General features: G+C 44.0%; 1 protein-coding gene across 1 annotated transcript in view; it reads left to right on the top strand.

The window, feature by feature from the left end:
• LOC123994170 (actin filament-associated protein 1-like 1) overlaps window positions 1-19,741 on the top strand; it is a 74,664-nt gene that overhangs the window by 16,406 nt on the left and 38,517 nt on the right. Inside the window, exons 2-8 of the mRNA XM_046296692.1 lie at window positions 1,871-1,996; window positions 3,459-3,542; window positions 3,707-3,801; window positions 5,833-6,070; window positions 16,022-16,242; window positions 16,461-16,640; window positions 18,070-18,150. Coding sequence (XP_046152648.1) covers window positions 1,871-1,996; window positions 3,459-3,542; window positions 3,707-3,801; window positions 5,833-6,070; window positions 16,022-16,242; window positions 16,461-16,640; window positions 18,070-18,150 — 1,025 coding nt within the window. The remainder of the gene's footprint in view (window positions 1-1,870; window positions 1,997-3,458; window positions 3,543-3,706; window positions 3,802-5,832; window positions 6,071-16,021; window positions 16,243-16,460; window positions 16,641-18,069; window positions 18,151-19,741) is intronic.

Below are 19,741 nucleotides of genomic sequence, written 5' to 3'. Positions count from 1 at the left end.
TCAAAACAGGAACATTCTACATTTGGCTAGAAATTCTAAAGGAAATTATCCTAACAGAGAAAATGTCCTACTGTGTGCTACCTATATCCCCCCACTAGAATCCCCATACTTTAATGAAGACAGCTTCTCCATCCTGGAGGGGGAAATCAATCATTTCCAGGCCCAGGGACATGTACTAGTCTGTGGCGACCTAAATGCCAGAACCGGACAAGAACCTGACACCCTCAGCACACAGGGGGACAAACACCTGCCTGGAGGTGACAGCATCCCCTCCCACATATGCCCCCCTGAGCACAACTATGACAACATAACCAACAAAAACGGGTCACAAGTCCTGCAGCTCTGTCGCACGCTGGGTCTGTACATAGTCAATGGTAGGCTTCAAGGGGACTCCTATGGTAGGTTCACATATAGCTCATCTCTTGGCAGTAGTACTGTAGACTACTTTATCACTGACCTCAACCCAGAGTCTCTCAGAGTGTTCACAGTCAGTCCACTGACACCCCTATCAGACCACAGCAAAATCACAGTCTACTTAAACAGAGCAATACTCAATCATGAGGCATCAAAGCCAAAGGAACTGGGTAACATTAAGAAATGCTATAGATGCAGCTTAAGCCCCACCCTCTTCAACATATATATCAACGAATTGGCGCAGACACTAGAAAAGTCTGCAGCACCCGGCCTCACCCTACTAGAATCTGAAGTCAAATGTCTGCTGTTTGCTGATGATCTGGTGCTTCTGTCACCAACCAAGGAGGGCCTACAGCAGCACCTAGATCTTATGCACAGATTCTGTCAGACCTGGGCCCTGACAGTATCTCAGTAAGACCAAAATAATGGTGTTCCAGAAAAGGTCCAGTCACCAGGATCACAAATACAAATTCCATCTTGACACTGTTGCCCTAGAGCACACAAAAAACTATACATACCTTGGCCTAAACATCAGCGCCACAGGTAACTTCCACAAAGCTGTGAACGATCTGAGAGACAAGGCAAGAAGGGTATTCTATGCCATCAAAAGGAACATAAATTTCAACATACCAATTAGGATATGAGCAGGTCACTGTGTCTCTAGGTTCACAGACAGACAGACCTGCTCTCAGGAGCATTAACCTGCATGCAGAGCTGTAGGTTTATTTCCATTTTGTTCTGAAACCAGGGAGCGGTCTAGTCCCATGTGAATAATATACTCCTGAAAGCTGACTGGGCTTTCAAATCACATCACGTTGTATTGGTCACATACACATATTTAGCAGAAGTTAATGCGGGTATAGCGAAATGCTTATGTTCACCATGATGGTATGTTTCTACGTACTGGACATATGGAAGAGTTTTACTGCGTTTCCCCTATCCCTTAGAGAGACAGGGATCCCTTACAGAGACAGAGATCCCTTAGAGAGACAGAGATCCCTTAGAGAGACATAGATCCCTTAGAGAGACAGAGATCCCTTAGAGAGACAGAGATCCCTTAGAGAGACAGAGATCCCTTAGAGAGACAGAGATCCCTTACAGAGACAGAGATCCATTAGAGAGACAGAGATCCCTTAGAGAGACAGAGATCCATTAGAGAGACAGAGATCCCCTACAGAGACAGAGATCCCTTAGAGAGACAGAGATCCCTTAGAGAGACACAGAGGCAGGAAGGGAGTGGGGCAGAGATGGACCAGAGAGAGACAGAGAGGCATAAAGGGAGGGGGGCAGAGATGGATCAGAGAGAGACACAGAGGCATGGATATGCGTGCCTGTGTTTGTTGACAGTAACAAAGAGAGAGTTGTCACTCACCCAGCGGTTGTTTACGCTGGGTCGATTGACCTCTGTCCTCTCCCAACCTGACCTCTAACCTCTGATCTCTGACCTCTTCCTTAGCGATGGAGGTCCTGGTGATGGAGCTCAACGTTCTGCTGAAGCTGCTGGACCACGAGACTCTGAGCTCTCCAACTGAGGAGAAGAAGACCTCTGTTCGGAACCTTCTGAAACATCTACAGCCCACAGGTAGGAGCCTACAGACAGACAGCTACAACCCACAGGTAGGAGACAACAGACAAACAGCTCCTGCCGACAAATAGGAAACTACAGACAGACAGACAGCTACTGCCCACAGGTAGGAAACTACAGACAGGCAGACAGCTACGGCCCACAGGTAGGAGCCTACAGACAGACAGCTACAGCCCACAGGTAGGAAACGACAGACAGACAGACAGACAGCTACAGCCCACAGGTAGGAAACGACAGACATACAGACAGACAGACAGCTACAGCCCACAGGTAGGAGAATACAAACAGACAGCTACAGCCCACAGGTATCACACAATAAACAAACAGCTACACCCCACAGGTAGGAAACTACAGACATACAGCTACAGTCCACAGGTAGGAGACTACAGACAGACAGCTGCAGCCCACAGATAGGAAACTACAGACAGACAGACAACTACAGCCCACAGGTAGGAGACTACAGACAGACAGACAACTACAGCCCACAGTTAGGAAACTACAGACAGACAGACAGCTACAGCCCACAGGTAGGAGACTACAGACAGATAGACAGCTACAGCCCACAGGTAGGAGACTACAGACAGACAGACAACTACAGCCCACAGTTAGGAAACTACAGACAGACAGACAGCTACAGACCACAGTTAGGAAACTACAGACAGACAGACAGCTACAGCCCACAGTTAGGAAACTACAGACAGACAGACAGCTACAGACCACAGTTAGGAAACTACAGACAGACAGACAGCTACAGCCCACAGGTAGCAGTCAACCAGAGGTATACTGTAGATCAGAACTGGATTCAAATACTATTTGAAATCATTAAAATACTTTTTAGCATTTGCTTTAGTCTGCCAGAGTACCATGTGGAAGACGGCAAACTCATTCAAGCACAGATAGATGGTTGAAATGATTTCAAATAGTAACTGAACCCAGGTCTGGTACAGACAGGTAGGAACAGACAGACAGATACAGATGAAGTGACCCAGGTCTGGGACAGACAGGTAGGAACAGACAGACAGATACAGATGAAGTAACCCAGGTCTGGGACAGACAGGTATAGACAGGTAGGAACAGACAGACAATCAACAGATACAGATGAAGTGACTCAGGTCTGGGACAGACAGGTAGGAACAGACAGACAGTCAACAGATACAGATGAAGTGACCCAGGTCTGGGACAGACAGGTAGGAACAGACAGACAGATACAGATGAAGTAACCCAGGTCTGGGACAGACAGGTATAGACAGGTAGGAACAGACAGACAGTCAACAGATACAGATGAAGTGACCCAGGTCTGGGACAGACAGGTAGGAACAGACAGACAGATACAGATGAAGTGACTCAGGTCTGGGACAGACAGGTAGGAACAGACAGACAGTCAAGAGATACATCACAGATCTAAAAACATGAGCTGGTTATGAAAGTGTGTTTAATTGTTTAGTTTTCTTTCCCCCAGTGACAGGACCAGACTACTTGTATATGAACACGTCAGTCTACAGGCACGGCACCAGCTTTGTGGAATCCCTCTTCCAGACCCTTGGTGAGTTTGGTTCTTGGAGCGATACTAACTTTATTTGAACAGGCATTAAATATTTTCATCAGTTTCGCCTTGCCCATAGACTACTTTCAGGTTGAGCAGCCACCTTACTTCAAGTTGTAAAATCCCAAACTTTCTCTTTAACTGTCTTCTACCTCACTGTCCAGACTGTGACATGGGGGAGCTGAAAGACATGACAAAGGACCAGAAGCAGGACACACACACTGGCACACACAGACATGACACAACAGCCTTAAAACAGGTGAGCTACACACAACACACATGTTACCGTTCCTGTGTGTTCGTGTTTTTCTGTGTGTCTATGAAACAGAGAGGTGACAGAGAGGTATGGCAGTAAGAGGAGATGACAGAGAGGTGTGGAAGTAAGAGGAGATGACAGAGAGGTGTGGAAGTAAGAGGAGATGACAGAGAGGTGTGGCTGTAAGAGGAGATGACAGAGAGGTGTCGCAGTAAGAGGAGATGACAGAGAGGTGTGGCAGTAAGAGGAGATGACAGAGAGGTGTGGAAGTAAGAGGAGATGACAGAGAGGTGTGGCTGTAAGAGGAGATGACAGAGAGGTGTCGCAGTAAGAGGAGATGACAGAGAGGTGTGGCAGTAAGAGGAGATGACAGAAAGGTGTGGCAGTAAGAGGAGATGACAGAGAGGTGTGGCAGTAAGAGGAGATGACAGAGAGGTGTGGCAGTAAGATGAGATGACAGAAAGGTGTGGAAGTAAAAGGAGATGACAGAGAGGTGTGGCAGTAAGAGGAGATGACAGAGAGGTGTGGCAGTAAGAGGAGATGACAGAGAGGTGTGGCAGTAAGATGAGATGACAGAGAGGTGTGGCAGTAAGAGGAGATGACAGAGAGGTGTGGCAGTAAGAAAAGATGACAGAGAGGTGTGGCAGTAAGAGGATATGACAGAGAGGTGTGGCAGTAAGAGATGACAGAGAGGTGTGGCAGTAAGAGGAGATGACAGAGAGGTGTGGCAGTAAGAGGAGATGACAGAGAGGTATGGCAGTAAGAGGAGATGACAGAGAGGTATGACAGTAAGAGATGACAGAGAGGTATGACAGTAAGAGGAGATGACAGAAGAGGTGTGGCAGTAAGAAAGATGTCAAAACAGGACAGTCAATATACTTCCTCCATAGTGTTAGATGATCATCCATGGTGTTAGATGATCATCCATGGTGTTAGATGATCCTCCATGGTGTTAGATGATCTTCCATGGTGTTAGATGATACCCATAGTGTTAGATGTTAGATGATCCTCCATGGTGTTAGATGATCCTCCATGGTGTTAGATTATTAGATGATCCTCCATGGTGTTAGATGATCCTCCATGGTGTTAGATGATCCTCCATAGTGTTAGATTGTTAGATGATCCTCCATGGTGTTAGATGATCGTCCATGGTGTTAGATGATCCTCCATGGTGTTAGATGATCCTCCATAGTGTTAGATTGTTAGATGATCCTCCATGGTGTTAGATGATCTTCCATAGTGTTAGATGATCCTCCATGATGTTAGATGATCTTCCATAGTGTTAGATGATCCTCCATAGTGTTAGATGATCCTCCATAGTGTTAGATGATCCTCCATTGTGTTAGATGATCCTCCATAGTGTTAGATTGTTAGATGATCCTCCATGGTGTTAGATGATCCTCCATAGTGTTAGATGATCCTCCATAGTGTTAGATTGTTAGATGATCCCCCATGGTGTTAGATGATCCTCCATGGTGTTAGATGATCCTCCATGGTGTTAGATGATCCCACATGGTGTTAGATGATCCTCCATAGTGTTAGATGATCCTCCATGGTGTTAGATGATCCTCCATAGTGTTAGATGATCCTCCATAGTGTTAGATTGTTAGATAATCCTCCATGGTGTTAGATGATCCTCCATGGTGTTAGATGATCCTCCATAGTGTTAGGTGATCCTCCATAGTGTTATATGATCCTCCATAGTGTTAGATGATCCTCCATAGTGTTAGATGATCCTCCATAGTGTTAGATGATCCTCCATAGTGTTAGATGATCCTCCATAGTGTTATATGATCCCCTCATAGTGCTCTCAGACCTCATCCGTCAAGCTGGTGTGGAGCGTCTCCTGTCTAGTCCCATTCTACACATATTTACCAACTGACCTAGCTTTGCACAATGTTTGTGTGCAGTGTGTATGTATGTGTGTGCATGCGTGCGAGGGATTAATCTATATATAAATATATATATATATGGTTACATGTTGGTGTGTGATAGGTAATATAAGTGCAGTATCTGTGTTTACCTATCCTATAGAGCAGTCCAGACTCCTCTTCCCCCCGCTCATCAGAGACCCCTCCTCCCCTGCCCACCACCCCCCATCCTGAAGCTTACTATGAAGAGGCAGTACCTCTCAGCCCTGGCAAGCAGCCAGAGTACATCACCACACGTGGGAGCTCCAGCCCTCCTAACTCCATAGAGGATGGTTACTATGAGGATGCAGACAACGACTCTCCTTCTACCTGCATCAACGGACAGCAACGCAAAAACTCCTGTGAGTCAAACGTAGTAGAAAACATATCCTACAGGACCACAACGAGACCAGGTACATAGCTTTCCCTTTCCCTTCCATACCTTAAGGGAAGATTTCGGCAGTACCTGTATGGTTAGTGAGAAAGTCCATATTGCAAATGTACGGTCCCTTACTAGACGTCCAAAATCGTTTGTAAAATTCGCGGACGGCGTCGGGCCGAGCGGCAGGGCCGGACCTACCAGGAAGTCATCAAATGAACTTTGTCGGACATTCGGTTTCCGTTTTACAAAAATAATAAGATTTAGGTCATTTTTCCGATGTCCCGGAAATTCCCACAAGAGGGCATAAGTAATCATATTGCTATTGGACAAAACATCACGATTCACGACGGGGCCTTATCTCGAAAACTGAAAATATTTAGAAGCCGAAACTCGGTAGGCGTAGGGGCGGCATAATGGGCAGTTGGCCCCGAACAAGATGGCGTCTAGGCCTCAACGGTTTTTGAGTTATGGCCATTTATCTGGGATTAAAGGTCCAAAATGAAAATAGAGAAGAAAAAAAAAAATTTCAACGGTTACAGATCCAGTTGCAGGGTGTTCTTACGAATCTTTTTAAAGTGTGCTGCGGAGCTCTGCGAGATTTCTGTGATTTTCTATGATTTTCTGAAATAACACACACTCACTAAACCCTCCGTAAATAACTCAGTTCTTAACGTAAAGACTTAAAACTCAGGATTCTGTAAAGGCATACCCCAATCATGATATGAGTTTATTTATAGCTTCCTGTGCCAACCGGAAGTGCCTTTAATGGTGTCACAGTGGCAGTTTCCATGGGTTAAAAAGGTCAGATCTTTTCAAAACTTCATATGTGTGACTAGGTAAACATCATGAACTGTAAATCAGTCATTTCTCCCAACCGATGTCAAAGAAAATCTCTCACACGTACACACAGCAAGGATGGAGTGAAAAGTGCGGTTCTCAAAGACACAGAGAGCAGGCAATGGCATAAACATAATCTCTAGGCCGTGCCGAGTTCAACGAGATATCCCGCTTGACCGTAGCTCGCTCGGTCTAAGCGCAGCGACCATTAGAAAATTAGGCCCAAAATGAAGCCTGCCCCACAACGTCATTTGCTTTTGGGTGACAGTGAGAGAACCGTTAGGGTGAGAAGCACAATTCGACCTCAGGTACGTTCCTAAGGTCCTTCCGATCCGTGCAAGCCTAACGTTGACCGTGTGGCATTAACCCTTAATAGTTAAAAGAAGGTGTTTACTTCAAATCGTTTGCATTGACTTCTCTCCCCATAGGAATACATTGCCTTTACCCCTAAATTCAACCTGAAGTCTATATGGGTTATGAATGCCGTATGAACCTGTCTTTGGTAACAGTCCATCAGGCCAGTATGAGGTCTACCTGTGTTGATTCTAAGCTTCCTGGACCAACCGGAAGTGGTTAAAATCACCCTAAAAGTGTTTTTCCATTACCTGCCTGCAGTTTGATAGACATAGTGCGAACCGTCAGACCTAGAGTTCCGAAACTTTAGAATCCTGTTCTAGACCTCAGGTCGATAGTGCGTGGTGAGTTACATGGCTCTAGACGGTTCTCGGACCGAGAAACAGCTTCGTACATTTGCAATGACTTCAATTCATTTTGACCATTACGAAAATGGCGACATTTAGAAATGTCTCCGAGACACAAGACTAGGTGCATTGCGACCGTCTCGGCCCATATAGACAGTCCCCAACGTTTCTATCCGATAGCTCATTCAAGGACCCCGTAGCAAGTCATGGAAAAAAGTGGATTTTCAGCACCAATTAGGGTTTTGCTCGGACACCAAATGACCGATCGAGCCGAAACTTGGGATTCGGGGTCGCCTCAGCTAGGCCTACACGTAACATAAGAAATGGACCCGCAGCTAGAACGTAACTATGTGTTTTATGTTTTTTTTATGGTTTGAACCAAAGGCGCTGTGAATTCTGGGACAGCTCTGAAGTATGTGATAGTTGGCTACTAAACAGGTTGGAAAAAGTGGGTTTAGTGTCAGTTTGTATCAGTTTGGTGTCAGAATGATATCTAATTGACTGATGGACGGTGACTTGCTGGTGACTCTTGTCCATTTGCAATATGTTTAAACAGTGAGGTACCATCACCAAAAGTGACATTCTGAAATCAACCCTAACGAGCCATTGAGATGAACCAGAATCACTGCCCAGCCATCCCGAGTTCATCGGGCCAGTCAATTTCACATTCCTGCAGGATTTTTATAGCATGACAAATTTGTGATGGTACCTGCCCATTGAACCATATTGCAAATGCACAGTGACTTTGCAAAAGTGAGAAAACATAAACAAATGGACATTATGAAATCAACACAACGAGTGATGGAAAGGTACAACTCTCACTGCTCGGCCATCCTGTGTTCATCAGACCAGTCAATTTTGCATTTTTGAGCATGTCAAATTTCATATGGTAAATGCACATTGAAACATATTGCAAATGCACGTGCACTTACAATATGATTCTATAGTGAAAAAACATCACCTAGTGGACATAATGAAATCAACACAACGAGTGATGGAAATGTACAACTATCACTGCCCGGCCATCCTGTGTTCCCATAGCGAGCATTAATATCAGAATGACCGGAAAATGCATTTACAAGCATATTTTTTGGGGGGTTACCAGGTGCCTATTTTCAATCACCAGTTGCACAACATGCGTATCCATCAGAATATTTTAAACAGTCCATAAAGCACTCAGGACGGACCCCATAGATAGAGGGCCGTAGTAGGGTACTCCCATAGCGGGCATGGACAATAGGCGTCCCGGCAAATGCATTTACAACCATATTTTTATTTTTGGGTTACCAGTTGCACAACAATGCACGTGCATTTGCAATATGATTCTATAGTGAAACAACATCACCAAATGGACATGATGAAATCAACACAACGAGTGATGGAAAGGAACAACTATCACTGCCCGGCCATCCCGAGTTCATCAGGCCAGTCAATTTTGCATTTCTGCAGGATTTTTGAGCATGTCAAATATCTTATGGCATTTGGCCCACAAAAAAATTCCTTATGCACAATTTAAAAAAAAATATTTAAAAATATGATAATAAAATTGGACAAAAGTATATTCATACAGTTCTTACACATGTGTAATTGACAAAAAAAATGAAAGAATTTCAAAAAACGGTCCAGAAAGCACTTTTTTAAGGGTGTGTAAAGTTTTTTACAAAATTTTGACATTTCTGACTTCTGACTTTTGACTTCCTATGAAATCATATTGAAATTGGACAAAACATATTCCTTATGCGCATGTAAAAAAAAAAATATGATAATAAAATTGGACAAAAGTATATTCATACAGTTCTTACACATGTGTAATTGACATTGAAAAAAAATCGAAAGAATTTCTATAGTGAAAAAACGGTCCAGAAAGCACTTTTTTAAGGGTGTGTGAAGTTTTTACAAAATTTTGACATTTTTGACTTTTGACTTTTGACTTCCTATGAAATCATATTGAAATTGGACAAAACATATTCCTTATGCGCATGTAAAAAAAAAAATATGATAATAAAATTGGACAAAAGTATATTCATACAGTTCTTACACATGTGTAATTGACAAAAAAATCTAAAGAATTTCGAAAAACGGTCCAGAAAGCACTTTTTTAAGGGTGTGTGAAGTTTTTTACAAAATTTTGACATTTTTGACTTTTGACTTTTGACTTCCTATGAAATCATATTGAAATTGGACAAAACATATTCCTTATGCGCATGTAAAAAACAAAAAAAATTATGATAATAAAATTGGACAATAGTATATTCATACAGTTCTTACACATGTGTAATTGACAAAAAAATCGAAAGAATTTCGAAAAACGGTCCAGAAAGCACTTTTTTAAGGGTGTGTGAAGTTTTTTACAAAATTTTGACATTTTTGACTTTTGACTTTTGACTTCCTATGAAATCATATTGAAATTGGACAAAACATATTCCTTATGCGCATGTAAAAAAAAAAAGAAATTATGATAATAAAATTGGACAAAAGTATATTCATACAGTTCTTACACATGTGTAATTGACAAAAAAAATCGAAAGAATTTCGAAAAACGGTCCAGAAAGCACTTTTTTAAGGGGTGATAAGTTTTTGACAAAAAATTCATTTTTTCAAAATTTTGCTTTTGGACGTTGACTTGGGTTACATTTCCAATATGAAAAACCCCGTGGAGCGCATTCGGCCCCCTGTTGAATTTTTAAAGTGTTACAACTGGCAATTGCCATATGGCATTTGCAATACACTTTGCATGAATCAACGCCGAATTGGGTGGTATTGGCCAATGTGTATATGGTTTGTCCGATGCCAATGACTTGCCATTCATTTTTGTCCAATACAGGGGGGTATTCCCTTACAGGTACATAGCTCCTGCTCTGTGCGGTTACAACTCCTTTTTCAGGGTGACATTGACGTACTGTTCTTCGTCACAAACATGTGCAGATGTACAGAATGTGTGTGTGTGTGTGTGTGTGTGTGTGTGTGTGTGTGTGTGTGTGTGTGTGTGTGTGTGTGTGTGTGTGTGTGTGTGTGTGTGTGTGTGTGTGTGTGTGTGTGTGTGTGTGTGTGTGTGTGTGTGTGTGTGTGTGTGTGTGTGTGTGTGTGTGTGTGTGTGTGTGTGTGTGTGTGTGTGTGTGTGTGTGTGTGTGTGTGTGTGTGTGTGTGTGTGTGTGTGTGTGTGTGTGTGTGTATCTTTTCTACAATCAAGAGTGAACTTCTGAGCTATAATTCACACAAAAAAGGGAGAAACATTAATATTTCACTCCTAAAGATATTTTGAAGAAGTTTCATCCCTTAACACAGACAACAACTCAGTCTAACTGTAGTTTCTTCTGATTGTCTCAGTCTAACTGTAGCTTCTTCTGATTGTCTCAGTCTAACTGTAGCTTCTTCTGATTGTCTCAGTCTAACTGTAGCTTCTTCTGATTGTCTCAGTCTAACTGTAGATTCTTCTGATTGGTCTCAGTCTAGCTGTAGTTTATTGGTCTCAGTCTAACTGTAGTTTATTCTGATTGGTCTCAGTCTAGCTGTAGTTGATTGGTCTCAGTCTAGCTGTAGTTTATTCTGATTGGTCTCAGTCTAGCTGTAGTTGATTGGTCTCAGTCTAGCTGTAGTTGATTGGTCTCAGTCTAACTATAGTTCATTCTTGTCATGTGTGCTCCCTCTCCGGCCTCTAGGTCACCAGGCTGCTCGTTTATGGTGCACACTTCTCACCAGACACTCACCTGGACTCCATCACCTCCTTGTTTACCTGCCCCTTATATGTCCCCTCCCTTTGGTTTCTTCCCCAGTCGTCATTGTTTCTGTGTCAGTTCTGTGTGTTGTTTGTGTTTCTTAATTTTGTAGTATGTTGTTTTTATTTATTAAAACACTCACTCCCTGAACTTGCTTCCCGACTCTCAGCGCACATTGTAACAGAATGATGACTCAACAAAAGGAAGTATCAGGGAGTGTTTCTTTGGGGGTTGATGTCGGGTCCGGGTGTTGGAGCAGAGCTACCTGGGAGGCCTCAGCCGGTTTGTAGGCTCCCATGCCTCAGTGGTTTGGATAGGCTCCCATGCCTCAGTGGTTTGGATAGGCTGCCATGCCTCAATGGTTTGGATAGGCTCCCATGCCTCAGTGGTTTGGATAGGCTGCCATGCCTCAGTGGTTTGGATAGGCTGCCATGCCTTAATGGTTTGGATAGACTGCCATGCCTCAGTGGTTTGGATAGGCTGCCATGCCTCAATGGTTTGGATAGGCTCCCATGCCTCAGTGGTTTGGATAGGCTGCCATGCCTCAATGGTTTGGATAGGCTCCCATGCCTCAGTGGTTTGGATAGGCTCCCATGCCTCAATGGTTTGGATAGGCTGCCATGCCTTAATGGTTTGGATAGACTGCCATGCCTCAGTGGTTTGGATAGGCTGCCATGCCTCAATGGTTTGGATAGGCTCCCATGCCTCAGTGGTTTGGATAGGCTGCCATGCCTCAATGGTTTGGATAGGCTCCCATGCCTCAGTGGTTTGGATAGGCTCCCATGCCTCAGTGGTTTGGATAGGCTTCCATGCCTCAATGGTTTGGATAGGCTCCCATGCCTCAATGGTTTGGATAGGCTCCCATGCCTCAATGGTTTGGATAGGCTCCCATGCCTCAATGGTTTGGATAGGCTCCCATGCCTCAGTGGTTTGGATAGGCTCCCATGCCTCAGTGGTTTGGATAGGCTGCCATGCCTCAGTGGTTTGGATAGGCTGCCATGCCTCAGTGGTTTGGATAGGCTGCCATGCCTCAGTGGTTTGGATAGGCTCCCATGCCTCAATGGTTTGGATAGGCTCCCATGCCTCAATGGTTTGGATAGGCTCCCATGCCTCAATGGTTTGGATAGGCTCCCATGCCTCAGTGGTTTGGATAGGCTCCCATGCCTCAGTGGTTTGGATAGGCTGCCATGCCTCAATGGTTTGGATAGGCTGCCATGCCTCAGTGGTTTGGATAGGCTCCCATGCCTCAGTGGTTTGGATAGGCTGCCATGCCTCAGTGGTTTGGATAGGCTGCCATGCCTCAGTGGTTTGGATAGGCTCCCATGCCTCAATGGTTTGGATAGGCTGCCATGCCTCAATGGTTTGGATAGGCTCCCATGCCTCAGTGGTTTGGATAGGCTCCCATGCCTCAATGGTTTGGATAGGCTCCCATGCCTCAGTGGTTTGGATAGGCTCCCATGCCTCAATGGTTTGGATAGGCTCCCATGCCTCAATGGTTTGGATAGGCTCCCATGCCTCAATGGTTTGGATAGGCTCCCATGCCTCAATGGTTTGGATAGACTGCCATGCCTCAATGGTTTGGATAGGCTCCCATGCCTCAATGGTTTGGATAGGCTCCCATGCCTCAATGGTTTGGATAGGCTCCCATGCCTCAATGGTTTGGATAGGCTCCCATGCCTCAATGGGTTTGGATAGGCTCCCATGCCTCAATGGTTTGGATAGGCTCCCATGCCTCAATGGTTTGGATAGGCTGCCATGCCTCAATGGTTTGGATAGGCTGCCATGCCTCAATGGTTTGGATAGGCTCCCATGCCTCAGTGGTTTGGATAGGCTCCCATGCCTCAATGGTTTGGATAGGCTCCCATGCCTCAATGGTTTGGATAGGCTCCCATGCCTCAATGGTTTGGATAGGCACCCATGCCTCAATGGTTTGGATAGGCTCCCATGCCTCAGTGGTTTGGATAGGCTCCCATGCCTCAGTGGTTTGGATAGGCTCCCATGCCTCAGTGGTTTGGATAGGCTCCCATGCCTCAGTGGTTTGGATAGGCTCCCATGCCTCAATGGTTTGGATAGGCTGCCATGCCTCAATGGTTTGGATAGGCTCCCATGCCTCAGTGGTTTGGATAGGCTCCCATGCCTCAATGGTTTGGATAGGCTCCCATGCCTCAATGGTTTGGATAGGCTCCCATGCCTCAATGGTTTGGATAGGCTCCCATGCCTCAATGGTTTGGATAGGCTCCCATGCCTCAATGGTTTGGATAGGCTCCCATGCCTCAATGGTTTGGATAGGCTCCCATGCCTCAATGGTTTGGATAGGCTCCCATGCCTCAGTGGTTTGGATAGGCTCCCATGCCTCAGTGGTTTAGATAGGCTCCCATGCCTCAATAGTTTGGATAGGCTGCCATGCCTCAGTGGTTTAGATAGGCTCCCATGCCTCAATAGTTTGGATAGGCTGCCATGCCTAAGCTGGATGAACAGCCGAACGCTCCGGGAAGGGGCTTCTGTCATGTATGCTCTTGCTCCCGTGCCTTAGCCGGACCGACAGGTTCCTGCCTTAGCATAGGTGACCGGTCCGTGCCTGATCACCGGGATCGTCATATTGGTTGGTGTCCTGCGGCTGGAGCGTCGGGGGAGGGGGTACTGTCAAGTGTGCTCCCTCTCCGGCCTCTAGGTCATTTGTTTTGTCACCAGCGTTACACGCATTTGCACGTAATGACACTCTCCTGGACTCTTCTTCCCCTCTTGTTCGTCATTGTTTCTGTTTCTGTGTCAGTTCTGCGCATTGTTCGTGTTTCTTATTTTTGTATTAAGTTGTATTTATTTATTAAATCACTCACTCCCTGAACTTTCTTCCGGACTCTCAGCACACATTGTTACAATTCTGATTGGTCTCACTCTAACTGTAGTTTACTCTGATTGGTCTCAGTCTAACTGTAGTTTACTCTGATTGGTCTCAGTCTAACTGTAGTTTACTCTGATTGGTCTCAGTCTAACTGTAGTTTACTCTGATTGGGCTCAGTCTAACTGTAGTTTATTGGTCTCAGTCTAACTGTAGTTTATTCTGATTGGGCTCAGTCTAACTGTAGTTTATTGGTCTCAGTCTAACTGTAGTTTATTGGTCTCGGTCTAACTGTAGTTTATTGGTCTCAGTCTAACTGTAGTTTATTGGTCTCAGTCTAATTGTAGTTTATTCTGATTGGTCTCAGTCTAACTGTAGTTTATTGGTCTCAGTCTAACTGTAGTTTATTGGTCTCAGTCTAACTGTAGTTTATTGGTCTCAGTCTAACTGTAGTTTATTCTGATTGGGCTCAGTCTAACTGTAGTTTATTGGTCTCAGTCTAACTGTAGTTTATTGGTCTCAGTCTAACTGTAGTTTATTCTGATTGGGCTCAGTCTAACTGTAGTTTATTGGGCTCAGTCTAACTGTAGTTTATTGGTCTCAGTCTAACTGTAGTTTATTGGTCTCAGTCTAACTGTAGTTTATTGGTCTCAGTCTAACTGTAGTTTATTGGTCTCAGTCTAACTGTAGTTTATTGGTCTCAGTCTAACTGTAGTTTATTCTGATTGGGCTCAGTCTAACTGTAGTTTATTGGTCTCAGTCTAACTGTAGTTTATTGGTCTCAGTCTAACTGTAGTTTATTGGTCTCAGTCAAACTGTAGTTTCTTCTGATTTGGTCTCAGTCTAACTGAAGATTATTCTGATTGGGCTCAGTCTAACTCTAACTGTAGTTTATTAGTCTCAGTCTGTAGTTTAATCTGATTGGTCTCAGTCTAACTGTGCTTTATTCTGATTGGTCTCAGTCTAACTGAAGATTATTCTGATCGGGCTCAGTCTAACTGTAGTTTATTGGTCTCAGTATGTAGTTTCTTCTGATTGGTCTCAGTCTAACTGTAGTTTCTTCTGATTGGTCTCAGTCTAAATCAAATCAAATGTTATTGATCACATACACATGGTTAGCATATGTTAATGCTAGTGTAGCGAAATGCTTGTGCTTCTAGTTCCAACAGTGCAGTAATATTTAACAAGTATTCTAACAGTTCCCCAACAACTACCTAATACACACTCATCTAAAGGGATGGAATAAGAATATGTCCATGTAAATATATGGTTGAGCGATGGCCGAACGGCAATGGATAGTATAAGATGGAGTAGATACATATGAGATGAGTAATGTATGATAGGTAAACATTATTAAGGTGGCATTGTTTAAAGTGACTAGTGAGTCTCTATGTAGGCAGCAGCCTCTGAGTTAGTGATTGCTGTTTAGCAGTCTGATGGCCTTGAGATGGAAGCTGTTTTTCAGTCTCTCGGTCCCTGCTTTGATGCACCTGTACTGACCTCGACATTCTGTATGGTAGCGGGGTGAACAGGCCGTGGCTCAGGTGGTTCTTGTCCTTGATGATCTTTTTGGCCTTCCTGTGACATCGGGAGATGTAGGTGTCCTGGAAGGCAGGAAGTTTGCCCCCGGTGATGTGTTGTGCAGACCACACCACCCTATGGAGAGCCTTGCTGTTGAGGGCATTGCCGTACCAAGTGGTGATACAGCCTGACAGGATGCTCTCAATTGTGCATCTGTAAAAGTTTGTCAGGGTTTTAGGTGACAAGCCAACTACTAACTGTAGTTTCTTCTGATTGGTCTCAGTCTAACTGTAGTTTCTTGGTATTGCTCCCCCCAGACAATGACTCTGATGTTCTGAGTAGTTCCTATGAGTCGTATGAGGAAGATGAAGAGGAAAGGGGAGCAGGGCCAAGGTCCAGGCTGACCCACCAGTGGCCTAGTGATGAGAGCTCCATGCTCCCTGCCAGGGACTGTAGGATCTGTGCCTTCCTGCTGCGAAAGAAACGCTTCGGACAGTGGGCTAAGCAACTGACTGTCATACGGGACAACAGGCTACAGGTACACACACACACACACACACACACACACACACACACACACACACACACACACACACACACACACACACACACACACACACACACACACACACACACACACACACACACACACACACACACACACACACACACACACACACACACACACACACACACACACACACACACACACACACACACACACACAATCCTTAACCCCTGTGTTCTCTCCTCCAGTGCTATAAGAGCTCTAAGGACGTGTCCCCATATTTTGACCTGCCCTTGCTCCAGTGCACTGTGGTCTACGCCCCTAAAGACGGACGCAGGAAGAGACATGAGCTGAGGTTCACTCCACCCAGTGGAGAGGCTCTGGTCTTGGCTGTGCAGAGCAGGGAGCAGGCACACAGGTGGCTCAGGGTGAGGACAAAACACACACAACACACAAATGCATGCACCTTTAGGCAACCTGCTAAATCACTACAGACCCGTAGCACTCACGTTCGTAGCCATGAAGTGCTTTGAAAGGTTGGTAATGGCTCAACCAAACAGATCCACAGATGATGCAATCTCTATTGCACTCCACACTGCCCTTTCCCACCTGGACAAAAGGATCACTTATGTGAGAATGCTATTCATTGACTACAGCTTAGCTTTCAACACCATAGTACCCTCAAAGCTCATCACTAAGCTAAGGATCCTGGGACTAAACACCTCCCTCTAAAACTGGATCCTGGACTTCCTGTGGGCCACCCCCAGGTGGTGAGGGTAGGTAGCAACACATCTGCCATGTTGATCCTCAACACTGGAGCTCCCCAAGGGTGCGTGCTCAGTCCCCTCCTGTACTCCCAGTTCACCCACGACTGCATGGCCAGTCACGACTCCAACACCATCATGAAGTTTGCAGACGACACAACAGTGGTAGGCCTGATCAGAGACAACGACGCGACAGCCTATAGGGAGAAGGTCAGAAATCTGGCCGGGTGGTGCCAGAATGTAACCAAGACAAAGGAGATGATCGTGGACTATAGGAAAAAGAGGACCGAGCACGTCCCCATTCTCATCGACGGGGCTGTAGTGGAGCTGGTTGAGAGCTTCAAGTTCCTTGGTGTCCACATCAACAACAAACTAGAGTGGTCCAAACACACCAAGACAGTCGTGAAGAGGGCACGACAAAGCCTATCCCCCCCCCAGGAAACTAAAAAGATTTGTCATGGGTACCGAGATCCTCAAAAGTTTCTACAGCTGCAACATCGAGAGCATGGTTGCATCACTGCCTGGTACGGCAATTGCTCGGTCTCTGACCACAAGGCACTACAGAGGCTAATGCATACAGCCCTGATCAACCAGAGCTCCCGCACATTGGCTAACCGGGCTGTATTGTGTCCCATCACCCGCCAACCCCTCTTTTTACACTTCTGCTATTCTCTGTTCATCATATATGCATAGTCACTTTAACCATATCTACATACTACCTCAATCAGCCTGACTAAATGGTATCTGTATGTAGCCTCGCTACTGTATACAGCCTGTGTTTTTACTGTTGTTTTATTTCTTTACCTGCCTATTGTTCACCTAATACCTTTCTTGCGCTATTGGTTAGAGCCTGTAAGTGACAAATAAATTTTGTCACTTACACATACTTTCCCTTTCCCTTCCTTATCTCTCTGTGTGTGTGTGTGTGTGTGTGTGTGTGTGTGTGTGTGTGTGTGTGTGTGTGTGTGTGTGTGTGTGTGTGTGTGTGTGTGTGTGTGTGTGTGTGTGTGTGTGTGTGTGTGTGTGTGTGTGTGTGTGTGTGTGTGTGTGTGTGTGTGTGTGTGTGTGTGTGTGTGTGTGTGTGTGTTCTCAGGTGGTCCATGAAGTTAGTCAGGGAAAAGGACCAGAAGAGCCCACTTCTCCCATGATGCCCAGAAAGACTGAGCAGGACAAGGTGTGTGTGTGTGTTGTACACTAGAGTCAGTGTGTTGTACACTAGTCAGTGTGTATAACACTAGAGTCAGTGTGTGTTGTACACTAGAGTCAGTGTGTGTTGTACACTAGAGTCAGTGTGTGTTGTACACTAGAGTCAGTGTGTGTTTTACACTAGAGTCAGTGTGTGTTGTACACTAGAGTCAGTGTGTGTTGTACACTAGAGTCAGTGTGTATAACACTAGAGTCAGTGTGTATAACACTAGAGTCAGTGTGTATAACACTAGAGTCAGTGTGTATAACACTAGAGTCAGTGTGTGTTACAATAGAGTCAGTGAATAACAACAGAAGAACAGACCAAAATAATATTTTAGAAAAACAGAACAACAGAATAACAACAGAACAACAGAATAACAGAATAACAGAATAACAGAACAACAGAATAACAGAATAACAACAGAATAACAGAATAACAGAATAACAACAGAACAACAGAATAACAGAACAACAACAGAACAACAGAAGAAAAACAGAACATCAGAATAACAGAATAACAACAGAACAACAGAATAATAACAGAACAACAGAATAATAACAGAACAACAGAATAATAACAGAACAACAGAATAATAACAGAATAACAGAATAACAACAGAACAACAGAATAACAGAATAATAACAGAACAACAGAACAACAGAATAATAACAGAACAACAGAACAACAGAATAACAGAATAATAACAGAACAACAGAATAACAACAGAATAACAGAATAAAAACAGAACATCAGAATAACAACAGAACAACAGAATAATAACAGAACAACAGAATAATAACAGAACAACAGAACAACAGAATAACAACAGAATAACAGAATAACAACAGAATAACAACAGAATAACAACAGAATAACAACAGAACAACAGAACAACAGAACAACAACAGAATAACAACAGAATAACAACAGAACAACAGAACAACAGAACAACAGAATAACAGAACAACAGAATAAAAACAGAACAACAGAATAACAGAATAACAGAATAACAGAATAACAGAACAACAGAACAACAGAACAACAGAATAACAGAATAACAGAATAATAACAGAACAACAGAACAACAGAATAATAACAGAACAACAGAACAACAGAATAACAACAGAACAACAGAATAACAGAATAACAGAATAACAGAATAACAGAACAACAGAACAACAGAACAACAGAATAACAGAATAATAACAGAACAACAGAACAACAGAATAATAACAGAACAACAGAACAACAGAATAACAACAGAACAACAGAATAACAGAATAACAGAATAACAGAACAACAGAATAATAACAGAACAACAGAATAACAGAATAATAACAGAACAACAGAACAACAGAATAATAACAGAACAACAGAACAACAGAATAACAACAGAATAACAGAATAACAGAATAACAGAATAACAGAACAACAGAACAACAGAATAACAACAGAACAACAGAATAACAGAACAACAGAACAACAGAATAATAACAGAACAACAGAACAACAGAATAACAACAGAACAACAGAATAACAGAATAACAACAGAACAACAGAATAACAGAATAAAAAC

This window comes from Oncorhynchus gorbuscha, linkage group LG13, assembly GCF_021184085.1.
Source record: "Oncorhynchus gorbuscha isolate QuinsamMale2020 ecotype Even-year linkage group LG13, OgorEven_v1.0, whole genome shotgun sequence".
NCBI classification, from domain to species: domain Eukaryota; kingdom Metazoa; phylum Chordata; class Actinopteri; order Salmoniformes; family Salmonidae; genus Oncorhynchus; species Oncorhynchus gorbuscha.
This window is presented reverse-complemented; position numbering and strand designations above follow the sequence as displayed.